This window comes from Nilaparvata lugens, chromosome 4 (assembly GCF_014356525.2).
Source record: "Nilaparvata lugens isolate BPH chromosome 4, ASM1435652v1, whole genome shotgun sequence".
NCBI classification, from domain to species: domain Eukaryota; kingdom Metazoa; phylum Arthropoda; class Insecta; order Hemiptera; family Delphacidae; genus Nilaparvata; species Nilaparvata lugens.
The window spans coordinates 76,540,321-76,561,754 of NC_052507.1; the positions used below are offsets into that span (position 1 = coordinate 76,540,321).

The 21,434-nt window shown below is 36.0% G+C and overlaps 2 protein-coding genes across 2 annotated transcripts in view; both read left to right on the plus strand.

Moving 5' to 3' along the window:
• The first annotated feature begins 15 nt into the window (after positions 1 to 15).
• On the plus strand, positions 16 to 8,985 carry LOC111050846 (zinc finger SWIM domain-containing protein 1). The gene is made up of 3 exons (XM_022337212.2): positions 16 to 336; positions 2,021 to 2,129; positions 5,670 to 8,985. Exons 1-3 carry the CDS (start codon positions 113 to 115, stop codon positions 7,347 to 7,349), a joined length of 2,013 nt encoding a protein of 670 aa, XP_022192904.2. The 5' UTR covers positions 16 to 112; the 3' UTR covers positions 7,350 to 8,985.
• A 1,559-nt stretch (positions 8,986 to 10,544) lies between these two features.
• The window catches only part of LOC111050847 (WD repeat-containing protein 11), a 47,339-nt gene continuing 36,449 nt past the window's right edge, over positions 10,545 to 21,434 (plus strand). The window contains 4 exon segments of the mRNA XM_039427108.1: positions 10,545 to 10,796; positions 14,293 to 14,511; positions 16,583 to 16,694; positions 19,664 to 19,802. Coding sequence (XP_039283042.1) covers positions 14,342 to 14,511; positions 16,583 to 16,694; positions 19,664 to 19,802 — 421 coding nt within the window. The 5' untranslated portion in view covers positions 10,545 to 10,796; positions 14,293 to 14,341.

Consider the following 21,434-nt stretch of genomic DNA (forward strand, 5'->3'; position numbering starts at 1 on the left):
TTTTGTTTACTACTTACTTGAGCTTCTGCAATTATTTGGTTATTCCAATGCAAGTACCAAGTATGAGTTGAAAGTTTTTTCTAGTTTTATGTCTTTGTAATTTTTTTAAATCATGAAATTCTCTACATTTAAGGAACTACAATCATATATTACTGAAAAAGAGGAGAGAGAATTCATCCAGTGCTCCATTAGTGACTCTAGAACTATAGAATCAGCTAGGAAGAGGCGGGTTAAACGCTTCATGAATGATGAACTGGTTTATTACCAAATACAGTACAAGTGTATACATAGTGGTCTCATTAAAAGCAAATCAAAGGGGCTTCGACCAAAACAAAGGTAGGTTTTTCTCAAATTTATTATAACTCATGTTTTATAAATTTAGTATGTCTAGACTTAACCTTGAGTCTCTTTTATATTTTGTTTTTGTTGCAATCACTTTATTCATCAAAGAACAATCCAAACCAATGAAACTTAATTCTACCTTGACAGATTTTATGTATGTTTTCATATGAAAAAAGAAACAACTTTACATTAAATAAAACAAATGCTGAATGACCTGGCTGATTTAGATCTATTGTCAGAGTTTTCAGATTGTACCCGATCAATTCCAGGGCCTCTGACATGACTTACAGACTGTGCGCTTAGGCAGCCGAGCCGACGATGAAACGTGTATATCCGTACACGTATGTGGTCCGAAAATATGAGGCTTCGCCAAAATTCGTACCCGGGCCTGTTTTTTTTTTAGGATGATGCCCACATGAACTCTTGGCTTTTGCTTGGGTAATGAGGCGGATTATAATGAGAGATGAATGGACGTACAGTTTTGGTGGGTCCCGAACTACCGGGAAGCAATTTTACAACTCATGAACCATATTTAGATGAGTTTAAAAACCACTCCACTACGACTATTTCTCTAAATTTTCAATTTGGATCCCTACTTGATTCCTATTTGAATTATTTTCTTTGATAGATGTCTCCCAGATACTATATCTTTATTAAAAGCTTATCTGATCAATTAAACTGCAAGGATGAGACCATATTAGGCGTTTTTCAGGCGCCAATCTGAGATCTTCCTGTCCTGCTGACTCTAAAAATCGCCTAATATAGTATCGCCCCTAGGCTCAACTCAATCTTACTCGACTCAAGTCGAGAAAAGAGACTCTACTCTAGTCGAGGGCATGTGTGACAGTCGCGGAGACTAGAATCGACTGGTCTGAGTGTCACCATTTGGAAACACTATTTGGAGTCGCGTAAATGTGAGTTGAGCCTTATTGTTTGAAATGCCTCCGGATTCACTATATCTGTTAATCTGTATATTTGTTAAGCTGACATGGAACGAACATATATCACAGTTGTGTCACAAGCTTTCCAGAGTCACTTACCTTCTGAGAAAATTGATCCCATCAGACTATTTGGTTACCACCTATCATTTCCTATTCTATAGTCATGTAACCTATGGAATTCTACTGTGGGGTCATGCGGCAGGAACGAGAAGAATATTGCTGCTGCAAAAGAAGACAGTTAGGATTTCGTCATCTGTGGGAAGAATTGAGCACTGCAGACCACTCTTCTCGGCTCTCAACATATTGACCGTATACAGTCAGTATGTATTTGACCCCCTTGTGCATGTGAAGAATAACAAAGAAGGTTCAAACAAAGATCTGCAACTTACCATCACCACACCAAATCAGCAAGGAACCTTGACATCCCAAGATGTAGACTTTCAAGGACTCAGGGATCATTTCCAATGTTGGCGCTGAAGCGCTTCAATCTTCTGCCTGAGGAGATAAGAAGGCTGAGGTCTTCTGACTTCAAGAGAAGGATGAGATGGAGGCTGGCATCCAAGCCACTGTACTCTGTGGAAGAGTTCATACATGACGAGGGGACTCAGGCCGTCCACTGATCAAAAATAAGGCCTAAGCAACATTGACATAGCCTATCCAACGCCAACGGCAACGTAGCGGTAATAAGGTAAATCACAAGCTTCTGATCAACTTTTCAATTTGTTTGTATTTTTCAGCACCTACAAACTGAACTGTCCATTCGTCATGAACTTCAGGGTTGCTGCTGATGGCAAAACTTTGGATCTAGTGTCATGTGTTGATGAACACAATCACGACCGAAATAAGGTAGGCTAGTATTTATTATTATTTAAGGCTAATCTCAAAAAAAAATGTGTTTAAACCCTATAGACAAAGACGTCATGTGGGCCCTATTGCATGAGAAAATACAAGCTATTATTTAAGTGATTTCCTATTCTACAAACAATTTGACTACTAATATTATCAGTAGGTATTTTCTCATACAATTGATCCCAGGGGATTGAAGTTTCCTGGAGCCCTTATGATACCATTATGATTACATAAGCTCTAAACATATCAGTTGAAATTGATGTATTTAGGGCTACATATTTTTATTTATAAAATAACATCATAGTACCTTTTTTGAAAAGTATTTAATATGAAATAATAGATTAAAAATTGAATAGACTTAGAACGTTGTCAAAAATCCACTTTAAATAAAAATTAATATTTTACAGGAGCATGCTTTCGTGTGTGCTCACACATCATCAGCTGTTAGTTATGTTTTCCAATAATTATGGAGAAGTTCCACAACATCAACATTCACACTACAAACTTAATTTTATTATAGATTAAAAACACAAACTAAAACAACTAGTTTTGATGTTTAATAATTTGTGTTTTTAATTTGTTATTTCATATTAAAAACTCTTCAAAAAACAGTTACTTGAAGTATATATTATTGAGGTCATGATGACAGTAGAGAAAGATAGTAGAACAGCGTTGCCGATTGAGAAGGCCTTGCCACTGCCTTTTAAAGAGGATGGTTATACGGGTATATTTGATGAAATATTAACTGTTTATTCTTGTTTTAAATTATCAATTATATTTTATTCCTTGAGAATTTTTTTTTCAATGATTAAATAATATTCGCAAATAATTCATTTAACAAATTGTCACTGTGATAGTAAAAAACGATAATTAATTGTCAATAAGGGATGAGAAAACTTGAAAGATTAGAGATGATGTTTCTATTTATAAAAGATTATGATTTCAATACTTCCCATATTTTTGATGTGCACAACTGTTACTGGTAACTTAATTTACATCCATTCCAACTACATCAATAAAACCAGTACAATAATAATTATTATTGTGTTATTACCATGTCGAATCATAATCATTGCTACACTACTGGAAAGTGGTTATTTTAAGCCGGGTCCAGACGCTCAAGTTAACCATCAGTCTTTTGCTCAAGCAAAAGACGGATCGTTTGGTTCAAGCATAAGACGGATGCAAAATTGCGTCCACACGCATCCGTCTTATGTCGTCCGTTTTCCTATGTTTGTGCTCACAAGCTCAGTTCTTGATATGGTTCATTAAGTCTGAATTGTATACGGTTGACATATATCCGGTAGATGAGTAATAATTATGTCGTATTTTTTCGCTTATTCAAGTAGATAATGCTATATTTAACATCATAATGACAAAAATATTACTGTTAATCGCTAAATGGCTTTGTTTACATGTCACATCTCCAGACACAGTGATTGTAAATGGATTAAAATTTTGTAGATAGTATTCTTATCAACAATATAGTACATCTCATATCATGATAGTAAATAATAATATCAACATCAAATTCTGAGAGTATCATGAAATTCAAGAAAGAAAAAAGGGTTAAATAGCGTTATATACAATCGATAAAAAAACTCGCTTATTTTCAAGCACTCGCGAGGAATTTTATTAATTTGAGGCCGCTGAATCCGAATCTGAAATCACAATTTCTCTACCTCCATTTTTACGCGATTTAGGTTTTGGTGGAGAGGCAAAAGACGGACGGTTTGGTTTGATGGAAAAAGATTGCCGGCCGATACATTTTAAGTTTGACGACTTAAGCTTGAAGACCCATCCGTTTTACCGTCCAGACGCAACGACTTACATGCTCCGACTTTTGCTTGAGCAAAAGACTGAAGCTAAACTTGAGCGTCTGGACCGGGCTTTAAGAAGAAGGAAATTTGAGTAGTTTGTAATTTATTTTATATATTTTCAGAATTATTTTTAGGATGTGATCTGTCTTATGACAGTTTTTTTCTTGACTTGTTCACTTGTGGCCATACCTATGACCACGATATGAACAGAAACATATTATTATTATTATCAAATTGAAATGTATAATTATGTGCAAGTGCACGTCAGATCATGCATGAACCGAAAAACAAAATCTGGAAAGAGCCATTAAAACACGTTGATATTTGTCTGTAGCTGCTCACACTGAACGCAATCAGCAAGTGCACGCGTTCAGTGTTCTTATTGTTCAAGCGTGCACTTGCACATATACGCGTCCAATGTGATCATACCCTTATATGGCCAGGCATGACCAAGCGCGCAGATAAAAACAAAATCAGGAAAGAGCAATAGGAACATTCACACTGAACGCGTGCACCTGCTGGTTGTGTTCAGTGTGAGCAGCTACATGCAAGTCACAACGTGCTTCAATGGCTCTTTTCAGATTTTGTTTTTCGGCACATGCATGATCTGACGTGCACTTGCACATACATGTTTCCAATGTGATCACACCCCTAGTTTCATCAAAACTACACAATTAGGCATGTAGTAGCAACTAATTCTCTATTATAACATTATAACTGAAATGGAATTACATTGTGTACTCAAAACCGGTTAATATATATCCCGATATTAATTGACCGAGCGAAGTGAGGTCTAAGATTCGAGTCGACGGTTTGGCATTTCTCTTAATCTTTAAATGTTTATATGTTGCGCATTTACGGCGAAACGCGGTAATAGATTTCCATGAAATTTGACAGGTATGTTCCTTTTATAATTTCGCGTCGACGTATATACAAGGTTTTTGGAAATTTTGCATTTCAAGGATAATATAAAAGGAAAAAGGAGCCTCCTTCATACGCCAATATTAGAGTGAAAATCAGACTATAGAATTATTCATCATAAATCAGCTGACAAGTGATTACACAGATGTGTGGAGAAGCCATTCTATTGCTGTATTTCCCATAAGGTCTATAGTTTCAATCAGGTACTTGTGGATGAGGATACTGCGTGAGGTCTACTGTTCACAGAACTACTAGTAAGTTTTGATTAAAGCATAGCCACCTCTAATACAAGGCCGATACGATATTGCAACGTCGCAGTGTAGGCCTAGAATCTAATACATGATTGGTGAAAAAGATTTTAAAAAATACCAGCTGATCTTTTTCACCAATCATGTATTAAGGTGCGTACAGACTTTCGCTCTGCTCCGCAACCGAACGTCACTCCAGCAGAGCGATTGATGATCGACCGGGGAGCAACAGTGGTTCGACCGGGGAACGCGAGAAGATCTAACATCTTCCGTAACGTTCATGATGGGTGCGTGGGCGGCGCGACTGTGGTTCGATGGAGGAACGAGGGCGGTACGAGGGAGGAGCGTGCTCGGTGCGGGTTGGAAGAGCGTATATGTGTACGCAGCTTTAGATTCTAGGCCTACGCTGCGACGTTGCAATATCATAGGCCGGGGCCTTGTATTAGAGGTGGCCTTGATTAAAGGGGCTCTTTGCAATTTATGATAGATGTGAGCTATATTTGAATCATTTTTCTTAGTTCAACAGATTTATTTTGTTTCTTCAACAGGACTCTTATTCACTTCTTCCCAAACACCGTCATCTAGAAGTAAAATCCAAAGAAATGGTGAAGCATATGCTCAAATTGAGGGTCAACAAGAAACTACTCGAAACAGAAGCTCTCTCAAACAAAGTGTTGAAAGACGTCAACAACCTCGACACGGGAAATGTCTCGGATGATAGTTTGCAGCATGCCTTGGACTACCTTCGCTGCAAAGACAGCAATACTGTTGAAATTGTGAGTAATATAACAGATGAATTTCTTGGCATATTCTACCAAGACAACGAAATGCAAAGAACTTACTCAACTTATCCTGAAATGTTGTTCGTTGATGTCATTCAGAAAGTATCAAACTTACAAATGGAGTTGTTAATTTTTCTTGTTGAGGATGGAAATGGAGATGCAGAAATTGTGGCTTTGATGTTGCTTGCTTCAATTGACGCTCATACCATCACTGAAATGATTGAAGTTTTCAAAAAGTATAACCCCGCTTGGAAAAGTACAGTTACAATTATGACTGACAGAGACTTCAATGGTGGGGACGCTTTCAAAAAAGGTTTCAACAATCCAGAAGTAAATATATCTCTATTTCACACTCTACGATCATTCAAAAGAGAAATTACCTGTGAAAAAATGCGGATTACAACTGGAGAGAGAACTATATATCAGAAGTATGCACAACAATTCGTACATGCTGAAAATCAGTGTGAATACAATTTGATTTACGATGAAATAAAAAAATTGAAATTAAAGAAGTTTATCGATTACTTTAACATAAATTGGCATTCAATAAAAGAAGAATGGGTGCCATCTCTTCAGACTGCGGTCAGTTTTGGGAATCAATCAAACAACAGGTTGGAGTTGATCAATTCGAAAGTCACGTTGCTTGTTAAGCGACATTCGCGGCTTCTCGATATCTTCGAAGATCTTGACAGTTTGGTGCTGACTTTTAGAGCAGAGCGGGATGCAAAGGCTGCCAAAGTTCAGGTGAAAGTGCCTCTAGCTATTGATTTAGTGCATGAAGACGAGAGTCACTATTTGCAGGTTCTAACTCCATATACTTTTCGTTTGGTATCTGATAAATTTTCTTTGAAAAATGATGTTCATTTATGTAGTGAAATTTCAACTAATGAATTTTTGGTTACAACATCGGAAGGAATTGTTACCACTTCAGAAAGTAGATGTAACTGCAGATTCTTCTGCACCTACCAGCTACCCTGCCAACATATCTTGCACGTTAGGGAGAAACTAGTTTTACCTCTGTTTGACACCACCCTTGTCCCAAGAAGATGGACCAAAGAGTTCTATTCGAGCAGTAGTCGATTGTTACAAACCGACCCGGACCCCGAAGAATATGTTGAAACTGAAGAGATTATTGTTGAGCCTCCTGTGTCTCCAAGAAAACTTCTGCCACAGAGTAAAAAATCTCGCATAGCCATCACCAAAATTCAGAAACTAGCTTCGCTAGCTTTGGAATCGCCCACTAGACAGTTTCCTCAGAGGATGGAAGTTTTAGATGAGATTATAAGACTGTGGGAACTTAATAGGGAAGTTTCCGTGATGGAGGTTGAAACCTTAGATCTTGATGTAATTCAGGCTGTGGACCCGATTGAAGAAATCAAACAGGAAGATTTAGATGAGTCATCTTTCATGGCGTACGAAGAAGTAGTAGTAAACACTTGTACATGATATTTATGAAATCAAGTCTTGAGCTCTTGCCTCTAGGAGGAATCTACCTCTTCTTTAAATTTGTAATAGCATAGAGAAACAATAGCATAAGTAGATATCCCATGGTATAGGGTGTTTATGTCGTAACTTTTACTGTTATCTCAAGCCGGTAGTCCACGTAGTCTTTCCCATAAAGCTATGTGACGCTGGCAATCTCTCATATTGTGCCGTTCATACAATCTCACCCGGCCAAAACAGTAAAAATCGACAGTATTCGGCTTGAGATAACAGTAAAAGTTGCGACATAAACGCCCTATACCATGGGATATCTACTTACGCTATTATTTCTCTATGGTAATAGGCAGTAATCTCCAAGGTGAGACTTATGTGTTCTTGAGTGCCTAATGTTTTGTGTACATAATTTCATATTTTTAATTCCATATTGTTAGTAGCATGCATTCGAGTCACATGGCATGGATCTTGTCTTTGAAACGGATCTCAAGCAATATCACAATGCTTGTTGAACAAAAGTCGGTAAAGCTGCGTTTACACCAAAGTTATTGACAAAATGTTCATTTTTCCGTCCTTATAGATTCTATTAGATTGAACATAACTTATCATACACATGTTGTGCATAATATGAATATTATGTGTTTGTCAAGCTCCGTTTAATCTATGGGTGCGTACAGATTTACGCGCCGCGAACATGAGTAATTCACTTTTAATCAGCTGATGCCAAGCTTTTTATATCTGTATCTTACCGTTTCTGTAAAAATACAGATATAATCAGCTGATAAGGGCGGAAAAATCAACATTTTGATAATAACTGTGGTGTAAACGCAGCTTAAGTTGTTTCTGAAATAAACTGACAATCTCTATACTTAGTATTCTGTTCCAATTTTGAATAAATTAAAAATCAAATATTTGTTTGATGCTTCCTTACATCGATAAATATATAAGTTCCAGTAAACATGAGTCCTAAAATTCTTTGTTAGTTGTTACCAAGAAAATGATGGCGGAAGATTTCACAGTTTTAAATTTTATAATTTTGTGGCAGCCTCATGTATGCTACTATTGGGTTTTAATTTTTAAAAAATCACACACATAATAGGAAATATTCACACAATATTAATGTATACAATATAAGAAGCAATAATGTTACCTCGGGTCCAATCCAATTTCAAGGAGTCAAGTGTTTAGCAAGATAGTATCAATATTATGCCTCTTCTATGGCAATAGATCAGTATGACCATAGCCACCTCTAATACATAAGGCCCCGGCCTACGATATTGCAACGTCGCAGTGTAGGCCTAGCATCTAATACATGATTGGTGAAAAAGATCAGCTGGTTTTTAAAAATCTTTTCACCAATCATGCATTAGATTCTAGGTCTAAACTGCAACGTCGCAATATCGTAGGCCGGGGCCTTGTATTAGAGGTGGCTATGGTATGACTCATTAGAGATAGACAATTCCTCCAATCTTTCCAGCACTCTCAATGCCTGGAGATTCCAATGCAATTTGGTTTGAGGCTTTTCTACTTTAATATATCAGTTTATTTATGAGTACATTATTGATAATTCTTGTAAATACAAATATTTTAATAGTAAATTCTATGAATTTATATGTAGCCTTTGTTAAATAAATGAATCAACATTTATTACTATTAATAATATAGGCCTCCTATTATACTATTTTACTATTAATTTATATGTAGCCTTTGTTAAATAAATGAATCAAATTTGCAATTATTATTGCTTGTCTCTTTACTCGTCTGTATAGATTGATCTGATCGATCAGCAATCCTATTTATTTATTCTTTCATCAAGTTTTGATAGTAAAATGACGACTTGCAGACTATATTATTTGTGAATAATACAAAATATCAACTTACTGACTGGAGCATGCTTTTGAATCACATTGGATTCATTGTCAACATTGTTGATTTTCTAACAAGTCGTCATTTTAGTACCTATCAAAGCTTGATGAAACATAATATAACAGTTTGTAATGGATAGAGAAATTTAAGACTTTATTCTTTGTTATCCTTTATTCTGAGTTCTCTCAAGGTTCAAATCCTAAGCGACAATCCTAGCCACTCAGTCGCAAGGAGCTGTAGACATTAGCGACTGAGAGTGTCTTTAGCCGTGCGGCTAGAATAGTAGGTAGAGACGTACCTTAGGAATTGGATCTTAGAGTTCGATTTTAGCACTGTTCCTAAGCTACATATGGTACGGTATTGTAGTAAGTACTATTGACAAGTCCAACTGCTGTTTGAAATTGCCGCAAATACTAGGAAACTAGTAACGGTTGTTATACCTTTACCAATATCTCTAGGAAGCTCATTGGATAATAGAGGATCTGCAAACTGCACTCAATTGAAGGCACAGTGTCATTCAGTCATTATTGCTGTCATGTTGTATGTTAATTTGCTTCCTGGGGAGTGTGGATTTTTTTAGGATGCATTATTATTGGTCTTCTCTGACCGTGTTGGAAGTATTTTTTCACTTTTTAGTAACCTAAGTATACTGATGAACAATTAGTTATAGTGATATTCAGTTTATAAGAACTAATTTAAGGCGTTGAGCCGTTGACAGACCAAACTTACACTGATGTATCTTTGAGGCAAGGCTTTTTCACAGACTATAGAAATTAATTGGAGAAGAAATCATAATTTGATTACAGATTGCAAATACTGTACCGTACTTTATTATGTATGATAACACTTCAAAGTAAATTAATGTTACTGAAATCTTTAGTAAATATTGAAATGGACTAAAATACAGAAAATATCTGGTTATGGTTTGTTCAAGTACCAATAGTTTCAAAGTGAATTTAATTGCGACAAACAATTCAACATATTAATATTCATAATAATTTATTCACTATTATAGTATACGTTTCGGATAACTGATAGCCGGCTACTTTTATTCGAGAAGTTAACTGAAGAAAGTGTTGCGTAAATATTGTACGCTCTCAGAAGAATTACATCTTAAAATAGTCATCATATTTTTTATCATGATCGTAATTTTTTAATCTACAAAAAAATTATTGGGTTTCGATTAGAATTTTACTAATGTATCAATGATGAATATGAATGTTTTTGCACAGACATTCGCGCTCGACATTATAAGGACAGCTGATTTTCAAATTTCAATGTTGGTATAATTATTGTCAGCTGTTCACACTCAAAGGCCAATGTCCAATGTCTGAAAAATCAAAAATGGAAGTTATATGTTATTTATGTTTACATGTCAAATTGTCAATACTGTATACTTTATTATCAATCTTCTAATGTATTTTATTAAATTTATTACTATTAAATAGATCCTAGAATGATTAAAAATCCCAACGTTTTCTCTTGTATAAAAATTATATATATTTTAGTCGATCATAGTACCTAGCAAAGCAAGCAATAACGTACATAGTAATTATTGATGAGTATTAGCTGAAGATTGGCTTTATCTCGGTAAGTTTATAATAAATTATCATAAAATATATACTAAAATGTTAACTTATTCAAAGTGTTCTATGCTCTTAGAAACTTGAAAAGTGCTCTTGTTAGTGAAACGTTGTTTGTTTTTGCCTCTTCATCAAGTTATCCTCTTGTAAATATTCCTAGCATTGAATCTCATCTTAAACTACTAAGAATAAGCAATTTTAGCTTATCAGTTTTTTTAGCTTAATCAGATAAAATAAGATGGAATTTGCTAAAATTAATATTTATTCACTTCAATTTCAAATACAAAAATCTGGTGTGGCGCACTCACACAACTTTCCTTGCCGTTATGAAAATTTATCACCTGACGCTAGTGTTACCGCGCATCTCAAGTCTACTATTCAAAAATCTAAGCCAGCTGGTGACAGGACTATAACGCTGGAGACACACAAGGTCTGCTATCTCTTCATAGTGAATAATTTAATAGAATCAACAGGTGCCAACAGTTTGCAATTGAAATAGCCTAATAACATTTTCTCAAATTTCTAGTTCATTTTGAATTTTAGGTGAAAATGTTACTGAACATTAATTGTAGAGATTTTCATGCTCAATCTTTTCCATTTGGAATTTTTCTTTTAAATTGCATCTGAAGCCTGATAATTGGGAATCTAAAATCAAACTTTACCTAGATCGGGCAGAGCTCCTGAAATTTTTACAGATATGGGACTTGTGGCAGTTGATAGAGCTTAACAATGACTATTTTAGGTATGAATTTGATCAAAATCGTTGGAGCCATTTTTCGAGAAAATCGCGAAAAACTCTGTTTTTGACAACATTTTCGCATTTTAGCCGCCATCTTGAATTGCATTTGATCGAAATTGTGTCGGATCCTTATATTGTAAGGACCTTAAGTTTCAAATTTCAAGTCATTCCGTTGATTGGGAGATGAGATATCGTGTACACAGACGCACATACACTCATACACACACATACAGACCAATACCCAAAAACCACTTTTTTGGACTCAGGGGACCTTGAAACGTATAGAAATTTACAAATTGGGGTACGCTAATTTTCTTCGGAAAGCAATACTTTCCTTACCTATGGTAATAGGGGCAAGGAAAGTAAAAATAATGAAGGTTTGCTAAGTCAAATTTTTATGCAAATAATGTAATGCCACTTACACACTTTTGCCAAGTGCTTGCAAATGTCAACAAACAAGAGAGTGTGGATGCCACATGCCACCGCTCGCCTTAACTCCGCCCGTATAATTATATTTATACAAGTAGCCGCTTGGCAAGTGACTGGTTAAGAGTTTAGCGCTGTCATATGCCGTAAACCATTGATCATCAAAAAGTCAACTCAAGGCATAAATAATGAGATTCAGCCTGGTTTGTGCGCCAGAGCAAAATCGGACCTATCTTGTCCCAAAAATCATGCTAAGGCGCCTTGGTTATTCAAATCATATCATACCGTATTTCTTTCATAATACAGTAAGTTAGCATTGATAGACCTTTCAAAAATAAATCTCGTCAACGCTTGATAAAAACCTCCAAATCTTTATTTAACTTGTGATCACATAAAATTATACTATTTTCGATTTGCAACGGTCACCAGCGGGCAAAGTTTATTCTTTTGCTGGTGATGCCATATATGATAAGTAAATTATATTTACATATGTAAAGAGATATTTATGATTTTGTATTATTATTTTCTTATTTTTAAGTTAACATTTGTATTTTGTTTAAATTTATTATTCATAATTTTTTGATTCGTTCTTTATTTGTGATTGTTTTTGTTTTTTTTTTTTTTTGAATGGCGAAAATAAATGATTTGATTTGATTTGATTTGATTTGAAAATGCGTATATTTGACGAATCCCCAATCACCAGACTGGGGAGAAGACAGGACAAGTAACATTTAAGTAAGTAAGTGCACGGTTGTTTATGCATGATCAAGAGTGCAGATGAGAAACAAAATGTGGTAAGAGCAATAAGAGCTGTCACACTGAAAGCTTGCAGTTGCTAGTTTAGTGTGAGCAGCTACATGCAAGTCAAAACGTGTTCCAATGACACTTTCCAGATTTTTTTCTGCTCATGCATGATCTGACGTGCACTTGCACATAAACGCATTCAATGTGATTATACCCTTAATTATTTACAATTTATTATTTTCCGTTTAAAAACTAATAAAAATGAGCAGTTAATATTGAAGTATACACATATGCCCAAAAACTATATAAATAGGAAAATTTACTTGAGTTTTTTTCAACATCCGTTCTGTTCCATCCATTACCCGCACACTTGTGATATCGATGGCGTCATAAAACTCAATATAAATAAATTTTACTTTAAAATTATACCAATCCTCTCAACAAGTGTTGAGAAAGTGTTGAGGTCCTTAAAAACTCAGGTTTATTTTTTTAAATCTCTTCTCATTTGAAGTTGCTTTCCATGACGAAACACTATATAATAACTTTATTGTAATTCTGACACTGTGTTACTTGTCAGGCTGATGAAGCTCCTCTTCAGGAGTGAAATGCATTCCTCAATACTCCAACAAAAGTAAGTGTTTTTTACTTTCCTTGCCCTATTACCATAGGTAAGGAAAGTATTGCATTCCGAAAAAAATTAAGGTATCCCAATTTCTAAATTTCTATACGTTTCAAGGTCCCCTGAGTCCAAAAAAGTGGTTTTTGGGTATTGGTCTGTATGTATGTGTGTGTGTGTGTGTGTGTGTGTGTGTGTGTGTGTGTGTGTATGAGTGTATGTGCGTCTGTGTACGATATCTCATCTCCCAATTAACGGAATGACTTGAAATTTGGAATGTAAGGTCGTTACAATATAAGGATCCGACACGAACAATTTCGATCAAATGCGATTCAAGATGGCGGCTAAAAGGGCGAAAATGTTGTCAAAAACAGGGTTTTTCGTGATTTTCTCGAAAACGGCTCCAACGATTTCGATCAAATTCCTACCTAGAATAGTCATTGATAAGCTCTATCAACTGCCACAAGTCCCATATCTGTAAAAATTTCAGGAGCTCCGCCCCATCAATGCAAAGTGTGATTTTGAATTCCCAATTATTAGGCTTCAGATACAATTTAAACAAAAAATTTCAAGTGAAAAAGATTGAGCATAAAAATAAAAAATTTCAAGTGAAAAAGATTGAGCATAAAAATATTTACAATTAATGTTCAGTGACATTTCCACCTAAAATTGAAAATAAGCTCGAAATTCGAGAAAATGTTATTATTTAAATTGCAAACTGTTGGCAACTGTTGATTCTATTAAACCATTCACTATGAAGAGATAGCAGACCTCGTGTGTCTGCAGCGTTATTGTGTTGTTACCAGCTGGCTTAGATCTTCGAATAGTAGACTTGAGATGCGCGGGAACACTAGCGTCAGGTGATCAATTTTCATAACGGCAAGGAAAGTTGTGTGAGTGCGCCACACCAAATTTTTCAAATATTTACAAGTAACACAGTGTCAGAACTACAAAAAATCTCTTCTCATTTCTTTACAGGTTTCAACATTTCTCTGTTTGAACTTTCAATCGACCTTACTTTTTCAACATGAGTGAGATTCCCGTCTCAAATGATGGGGAAGCTACTCCGTTGGAAGCAAATGCTGACAGAACTTTTGAAAGTGAACTGAAAACTGCAGCATTAACTAGCAAAGTTTCTCCTCGATTGCTCTGTGGGGTCACCAATCAAATAACCTTCAACAAAGGTGCTCTAGACTGGTAAGTCAAGTGAATCAGACTATGCATTACATCACTTTCATATGATTTAAGCTTCAGTTAGCTATGTCGTAATTGACACAAATGAATCGAAAAATTTAAAGTAAGTTATGATTCTATTGAACAAGGTGATGAATATGGATTGATGACTCAAACGTGAAATCTAAAATTATGATCCAAACAAAACAACTTCCGACTTGAATGAATACACAGCAGAGAAATGGAGGGAGATCAGCCATTTACAGTGATGAATAGAGTCATAGAAAGATGCCAATTTGTCGATCAGACTCAGTCGACTTAGTGCTTTCAGAGAGGAAACTACGTATGGGTATCAGTTGAACACTCACTAAAGACTACAGAACGCTGTCTGCTTTAAAACGGCAACATCGCCGCCGCTTATACCTACTTTTCTCTGCTCCGCATATCCCTCCAAGTCGGAAGCTGTTTTGTTTGGACTATAATTTCAGATTTCAAGTTTGAGTCATCAATCCATATTTACCACCTTGTTCAATAGAATCATAACTTACCGCTTATTTTGAATTTACATAATGAAAAAAATTACCACAGTAGTACCTTGAAAACTATTTAAGAATCATCACTACCAAAAAGCAAAGAAGAATTCGTTTCGTTTTGTTTCATTGAAATATGTTTAACTTTATTCTGTAAACTAGGCTATATAAACTAAGCATTGTAATCAATTTATTTCTTTTTGTGGAAGATGTGTATTTTTGTTTAGATTGCTTAATGGCATAAGATGATACTATTTATGTAAGTAGCTCTATATAGTACTTTAAGCAGCTGAATCGTTTTTCTTATATATTTTCTGTAATTCATAAGACGAACCACTCCTCGACGCAGGCCTAGCCTAATGAGGAGTGCACTTGATATTTTTTATGTTTTATGCTTTGTAAAATTGTACAATGAAGTGAATAAAAGTTATTAATATTATTATTAATTGAGTTTTCATTGAACAGCAATCAATCTTCATATATAGGTGAGTCAGTTGAAACTATTACAAGTTTTGTAATAAAACAATTTTGAACCAGATTCAATATCCAACTCATGTTTGGAGAAATTAATTGTATGATGATTGTACTTGTACAAAATGATATATATTGTTTGTATATTATGTAAATAGCCGTCAGGCTCGCTTCGCTCGCCATATCCGTCTAGCCAGGGTGCTCCGCCCCTGGACCCCCGACTGGATCGTCCAAAAATGAGATCAGCGGGCTCGCTTCGCTCGTCAAAAACGCAGATTTTGGGCGTATCTTTGGCGTTATTTTAAATTCCTTCTAACACAACATTATAACACCCTAGCTTAGCTTCTGTACTAAATTTGAACAATTTCTGTTATTTTTTCTCGATAAATCTGAGAGAAAGCAAAAAAACGCTGGAAAAACGCAGATTTTTGGCGTATCTTTGACGTTATTGCAAATTCCTTCTAACACAACATTATTATACCCTAGCTGAGCTTCTGTACTTAATTTGAACATTTTCTGTTCATTTTTTCTCGATAAAGCTGAGAAAACGCTGGAAAACGCAGATTTTGGGCGTATCTTTTGAAATCTATATATATAAAAGCGACATGGCACTTATTCACTGACTGACTGACTGACTGACTCACTCACTCGCAGAACTAAAAATCTACCGGACCAAAACGTTCAAACTTGGTAGGTATGTTCAGTTGGGCCTTTAGAGGCGCACTAAGAACGGACTTGGAAAAATGTCAAAACATACGCCCAAAATCTGCGTTTTCTCAGCTTTATCGAGAACAAATGAACAGAAAATGTTCAAATCTAGTACAGAAGCTAAGTCCGTTCTTAGTGCGCCTCTAAAGGCCCAACTGAACATACCTACCAAATTTGAACGTTTTTGGTCCGGTAGATTTTTAGTTCTGCGAGTGAGTCAGTCAGTCAGTCAGTGAGTGAGTGCCATGTCGCTTTTATATATGTAGATGCTATGTATTACAGTACATTATATGTTAGCTGCACATGACGTTTGTTTATAACATTTGTAATGTTCGATAACAACAATAAAGATTGATTGATTGATCTAAATTGTGTCTTTTTTCAGGGGGATACCACGGTCTACTTGCATTTGGATCCAACTTCTCAGTCGTAACCACGGACACAAATAATGTTCAACCCATCCAGTGTCTCACAAAGCATAGGGCAATTGTCAATAAGGTAAATAAAATTATCGTACTTTATATTATGAGATAGGGCAATCGTCAATAAGGTAGATATTATTTTGTGAGATGTATAATAACATAGAGAAACAATAGCGTAAGTAGATATCCCATGGTATAGGGCGTTTATGTCGTAATTTTTACTGTTATCTCAAGCAGATTACTGTCGATTATTGTCGATTTTTACTGTTTTGTTGGGGTGAGAGTGTATGAACGGCACAATATGAGAGACTACCAGCGTCATAAAGCTTCACGGGATAGAACTCCGTGGACTATCGGCTTGAGATAACAGTGGAATTTGCGACATAAACGCCCTATACCATGGGATATATACTTATGCTATTGTTTCTCTATGAAAATACTCTCATCAAAGAGTAACAAATGAACTGAGACGAAAACAACTACTTGTACTATTACAAGGATTCGTCGGAGCTTCAATCATGCTCACTGTAAAATTGACTGATCTGAAAGAAAATTGATTCCCATGAAATCTGATCAGGGGCATGTTTTATCGAATTTGTAGTTCTGTACTTTATACACATGAATGAGGAAATCATTGTATGCTCGTTTGTGCGAGTGCACGTGATATCATGCAAGACAAAGCGAACAGATGAGAAACAAAATCTGGAAAGAGTCATACAAGCACGTTGTGGCTTGCCTGTAGCTGCTCACACTGAACGCCACCAGCAAGTGCACGCGTTCAATGTGAGTGTTCCTGTTGCTCTTTCAAGATTTTGTTTCTCATCTGCGCGCTTGGTCATGCATGATCTCATGTGCACTTGCACATACATGACATACGACAATAAAAACATTTGATACATTTATTTATTTACAATGCAAATAACACTAATCACAATGCATCACAATAACATCTAATAACATGCATCAAATGTGATCATACCCTAAGGAGCCTTTGCACTAGTTGACCAGTCGATTTATTCCTGTAACACATATTATAATATACTTGCAATCATACATTTTAAAGCTCACGGCTTGCGTGACAATTGTTTTGTATCATAAAACCATTGAAATTTAAAACTTCTAGCCCTGATATTTGATAAAGTCCAAGGCTCAACTCACACTACCTCGACTCAAATCGTACGACTCCAGTCGATGATACTCCAGTCTCTCGACCTTACGACTTTCTTGCTCATTGTCACTACTTCAGTTCCATGCTACTCCATTTTCTATCCTTACTTTATTAAAAATCAAACATTTCATCAAACATAACCTCTCTTTGATTAAAAATGCATGGTAATACGCAACTCAAGTCCAGGCTCGACCAATATGTTTTATTGTAAAAGTAATTTCAATTATTTCTGAGAAACTTTCTCGCTTTCACCACCCACTTATCTTTCGAAACAAAAAAGTTTCCAGCATGTTAAAAATTTCATGTTTTCTGCTCGAAATGTCTCGACATTGACGAACATAATCCTCTCTCTCTCATCCTCCTTGCCTTTTTCCCATTATTTGGGGTCGGCTCTCCTCGATCTAAGTCTCCAGTTGGAACGATCCTGGGTCGTCTGATTTGTCAGGTCCAACTGCTTCATATTTTTATGAACTAAACCTAGCCATGTGAGACGGGGTCTGCCTCTGCCCCTCGGCTGTGTCTCCATAACAAGTACTTTCCTTGTCATATGATTGGGTGAACGTCTATTTACATGTCCATAACAGTGTAATCTTCCTTCCATTATCTTCTCATAGACTGGTGCCACCCGGAAACTGCCCCGAACATGCGTGTTTCGAATATGGTCCAGTCTAGTCACACCCCCTGCCCATCTCAGCATTTTCATTTCAGCAGAATGGAGTTTCTCTTCCTGTTGTTTTTTCAAGGGCCAACACTCACTACCATATAGCATTGCTGGTCGCACTGCAGCGATCCGACGAACATAATAATTAATTAAAAAATAACTATAGGTCGGATAAAAATTATCCAGATACCAATAGAAAGGAGACATTCTCTCCGATAATTTTATATAAAAATTTTACGCATTACGACGCCCCATGATTCTGAGGAAAGTGATATTCAAAAGAAAAACAAATCTTCGCGATGTTTCCATTTTTATCATAGAAGTTAAATTACCTTTTAATCCTTCAACCCTGAAACTTTTTAGCACTACTAGGATATCGGGTATGATATTCTAGATCCAATTCTGACGTTGAATTGGAAAATTGAGAAGTTAAATTTCCTTTTAATCCTTCAACCCTGAAACTTTTTAGCACTACTAGGATATCGGGTATGATATTCTACATCCAATTCTGACGTTGAATTGGAAAATTAAGAAAGTTGCAATTTTACACGAATTAGCAACCTTGTAATTTCTCGGGATGGAGGGCCAAGTCTCAACTTATTTTACACAGAATATAGTCGATAGCATGTGTTTTCAAATGGTGACACTCAGACCAGTCGACTCTAGTCTCCGCGACTGTCACCATTTGAAAACACATGCTCTCGACTAGAGTCGAGTCTCTTCTCGACTTGAGTCGCGTAAATGTGAGTTGAGTCTAAATCGTATTTCATCGGTATGCATTGCTCCTAGTTCTAAGACATTTAAAACAATTCCCTGATAAACTGAATTTGTGGAAATCTCCATATCTGTAGGCTATACCATAGAGAAACGTGAGCATAAGTAGATATTCCATGGTATAGGGTGTTTATGTCGTAACTTTTTCTGTTATCTCAAGCTGATAGTCCACGTAGTTCTTTCCCATAAAGCTATGTGACGCTGGCAGTCTCTCATATTGTGCCGTTCATACAATCTCACCCGGCCAAAACAGTAAAAATCTACAATAATCAACAGTAATCGGCTTGAGATAACAGTAAAAGTTGCGACATAAACGCCCTATACAATGGGATATCTACTTGTTGTACTACTATTGTTGATATCTTGTTGATATCTACTTGCTATTGTTTCTCTATGGCTATACTATTCAATGTTTTATCTACCTACGTTGCAATGTTTGAAGGTTCTATGGGCTCCGAAAATTGAGAACTGCAACCTGGTGACTCTAGTATCGTCGGATACAGCTGGACAAATCATCCATTGGAATATTGGCTCTGGAGAATGTATAGCCGTTTTTCAAGATGGTACAAAGGGAATTTTGGGTTAGTATTCACAATTATTTGTTTCAGCTCTGAATAGTAGGCCTAATATCTATTCAAAGATGAAGAAAAATTGAACAAAATGCGAATGTACTCCTAGACTCTAAAATATGAATCTACCAAGACAAAAGTCAGAACCAGCAGAAGTAGATCCAGAATGATTTAAATGTTCTTATTTATTCATGTATTTTTTTTATTCAGTCATGTACAATTACACTCATGTGAGTAGGCACAACAGGCTTATGCCCAAAACTGTCTCTTCTCAAATTTTTACTACAGTCCAAATCAAAATGTAGGCTAAGCTATGATATGATTACTCGGATATTTACTCAGCACATCTTCGGCCGAACGCGTGAATAGATTTTATGAGATTTGGCAGGAATGTCCTTCTCGAGGTTTGTGTAAAGTTTTTTGAAATTGTGTATTTTATTGGTAGTATAAAGGAAAAGCAACTTTTCCTATTCCTCATTATCACTTTAATAGTTATTTGTGCAACTAGTGCGCCCTCTGCTGCACCGAAAGAAACGTTTACACCCGAGCCGTAGGCGAGGGCGGAATGGTTTGTTGAGTGCAGCAGAGGAACTTTGCGCACGTATTTCACATTAAGTTTTTCCTACAGTTACCATTGAATATGAAAAGTGGGTAATTATGGGTAAAATTACCTGAAATCCATCAAATGTTTTTCTGTGTAATTTTATTATTGATAAAAACCTTAATTTATTGTCAAATAGAATAAAAATGTTGTCCTTGGTTATAATATCTAATTAATAATTAGCGCGTTGTGCTTCGTTGCACCTCTGCTCACTATAGCAGCCCAGTCACTGTTACCAACTTCATTTTTGATTTTGCTGCACTGTTGCTCCATATAACCTACTAAGTATTTTGCGTTGCCATGTTGCAAATCTGGAGTGCAGAAAAGATTTTTCCCGCACTAGAGCGGAAAAGTGATTCTTTGCGTTCTGTAATCAGTGCAGCAATGGCCACTTTCCAACGTAACTGTAGGAAAATACATTTTCTACTACTGAAATTAGGAAAAATCAGACTATATAATTTATGACATTAATCAGCTGTCGAGTGGATTATGAGTGCATGCAATGATGCATGCGATTAATAAATCAATGCAACTTGAATACTAGTAGCTCTGTGAACAGTAGACCTCGCGCAGTTATAAACCGCAGCCTCCTCTTATACTGTCCATCAGAGTAAATCCTGTCTGTATGTCGTGTCGGCGAGATATCGGTGTGAAAACGACTAATGGCTGTTGGGGTTTGTGTATCAAAAATGCTAACATCAAAAGCTAATCTCCTTCAAGACATACTGGCAACAGGACAGCCCGAGCTCAAAGCAGAGAAAGTTCGAGAGACAATACTATGTTATTTTAGTTTATTAATTATTGTATGCGTTATAGCACGCAATCAATAGTGCATAAAAATAAATTGCATTCAATGAGGCATGCAATTTACAGTCTATACAGCAGCTGATTTTTTACCGCGTTATATTGAGATATTGAATTGCATGCGTCATGGCATGCAATTTATAATCAACTCGACAGCTTATTTATGATGAATAATTCTATAGTCTGATTTTTACTCTAATATTGGCGTATGAAGGAGGCTCCTTTCTCCTTTTATATTA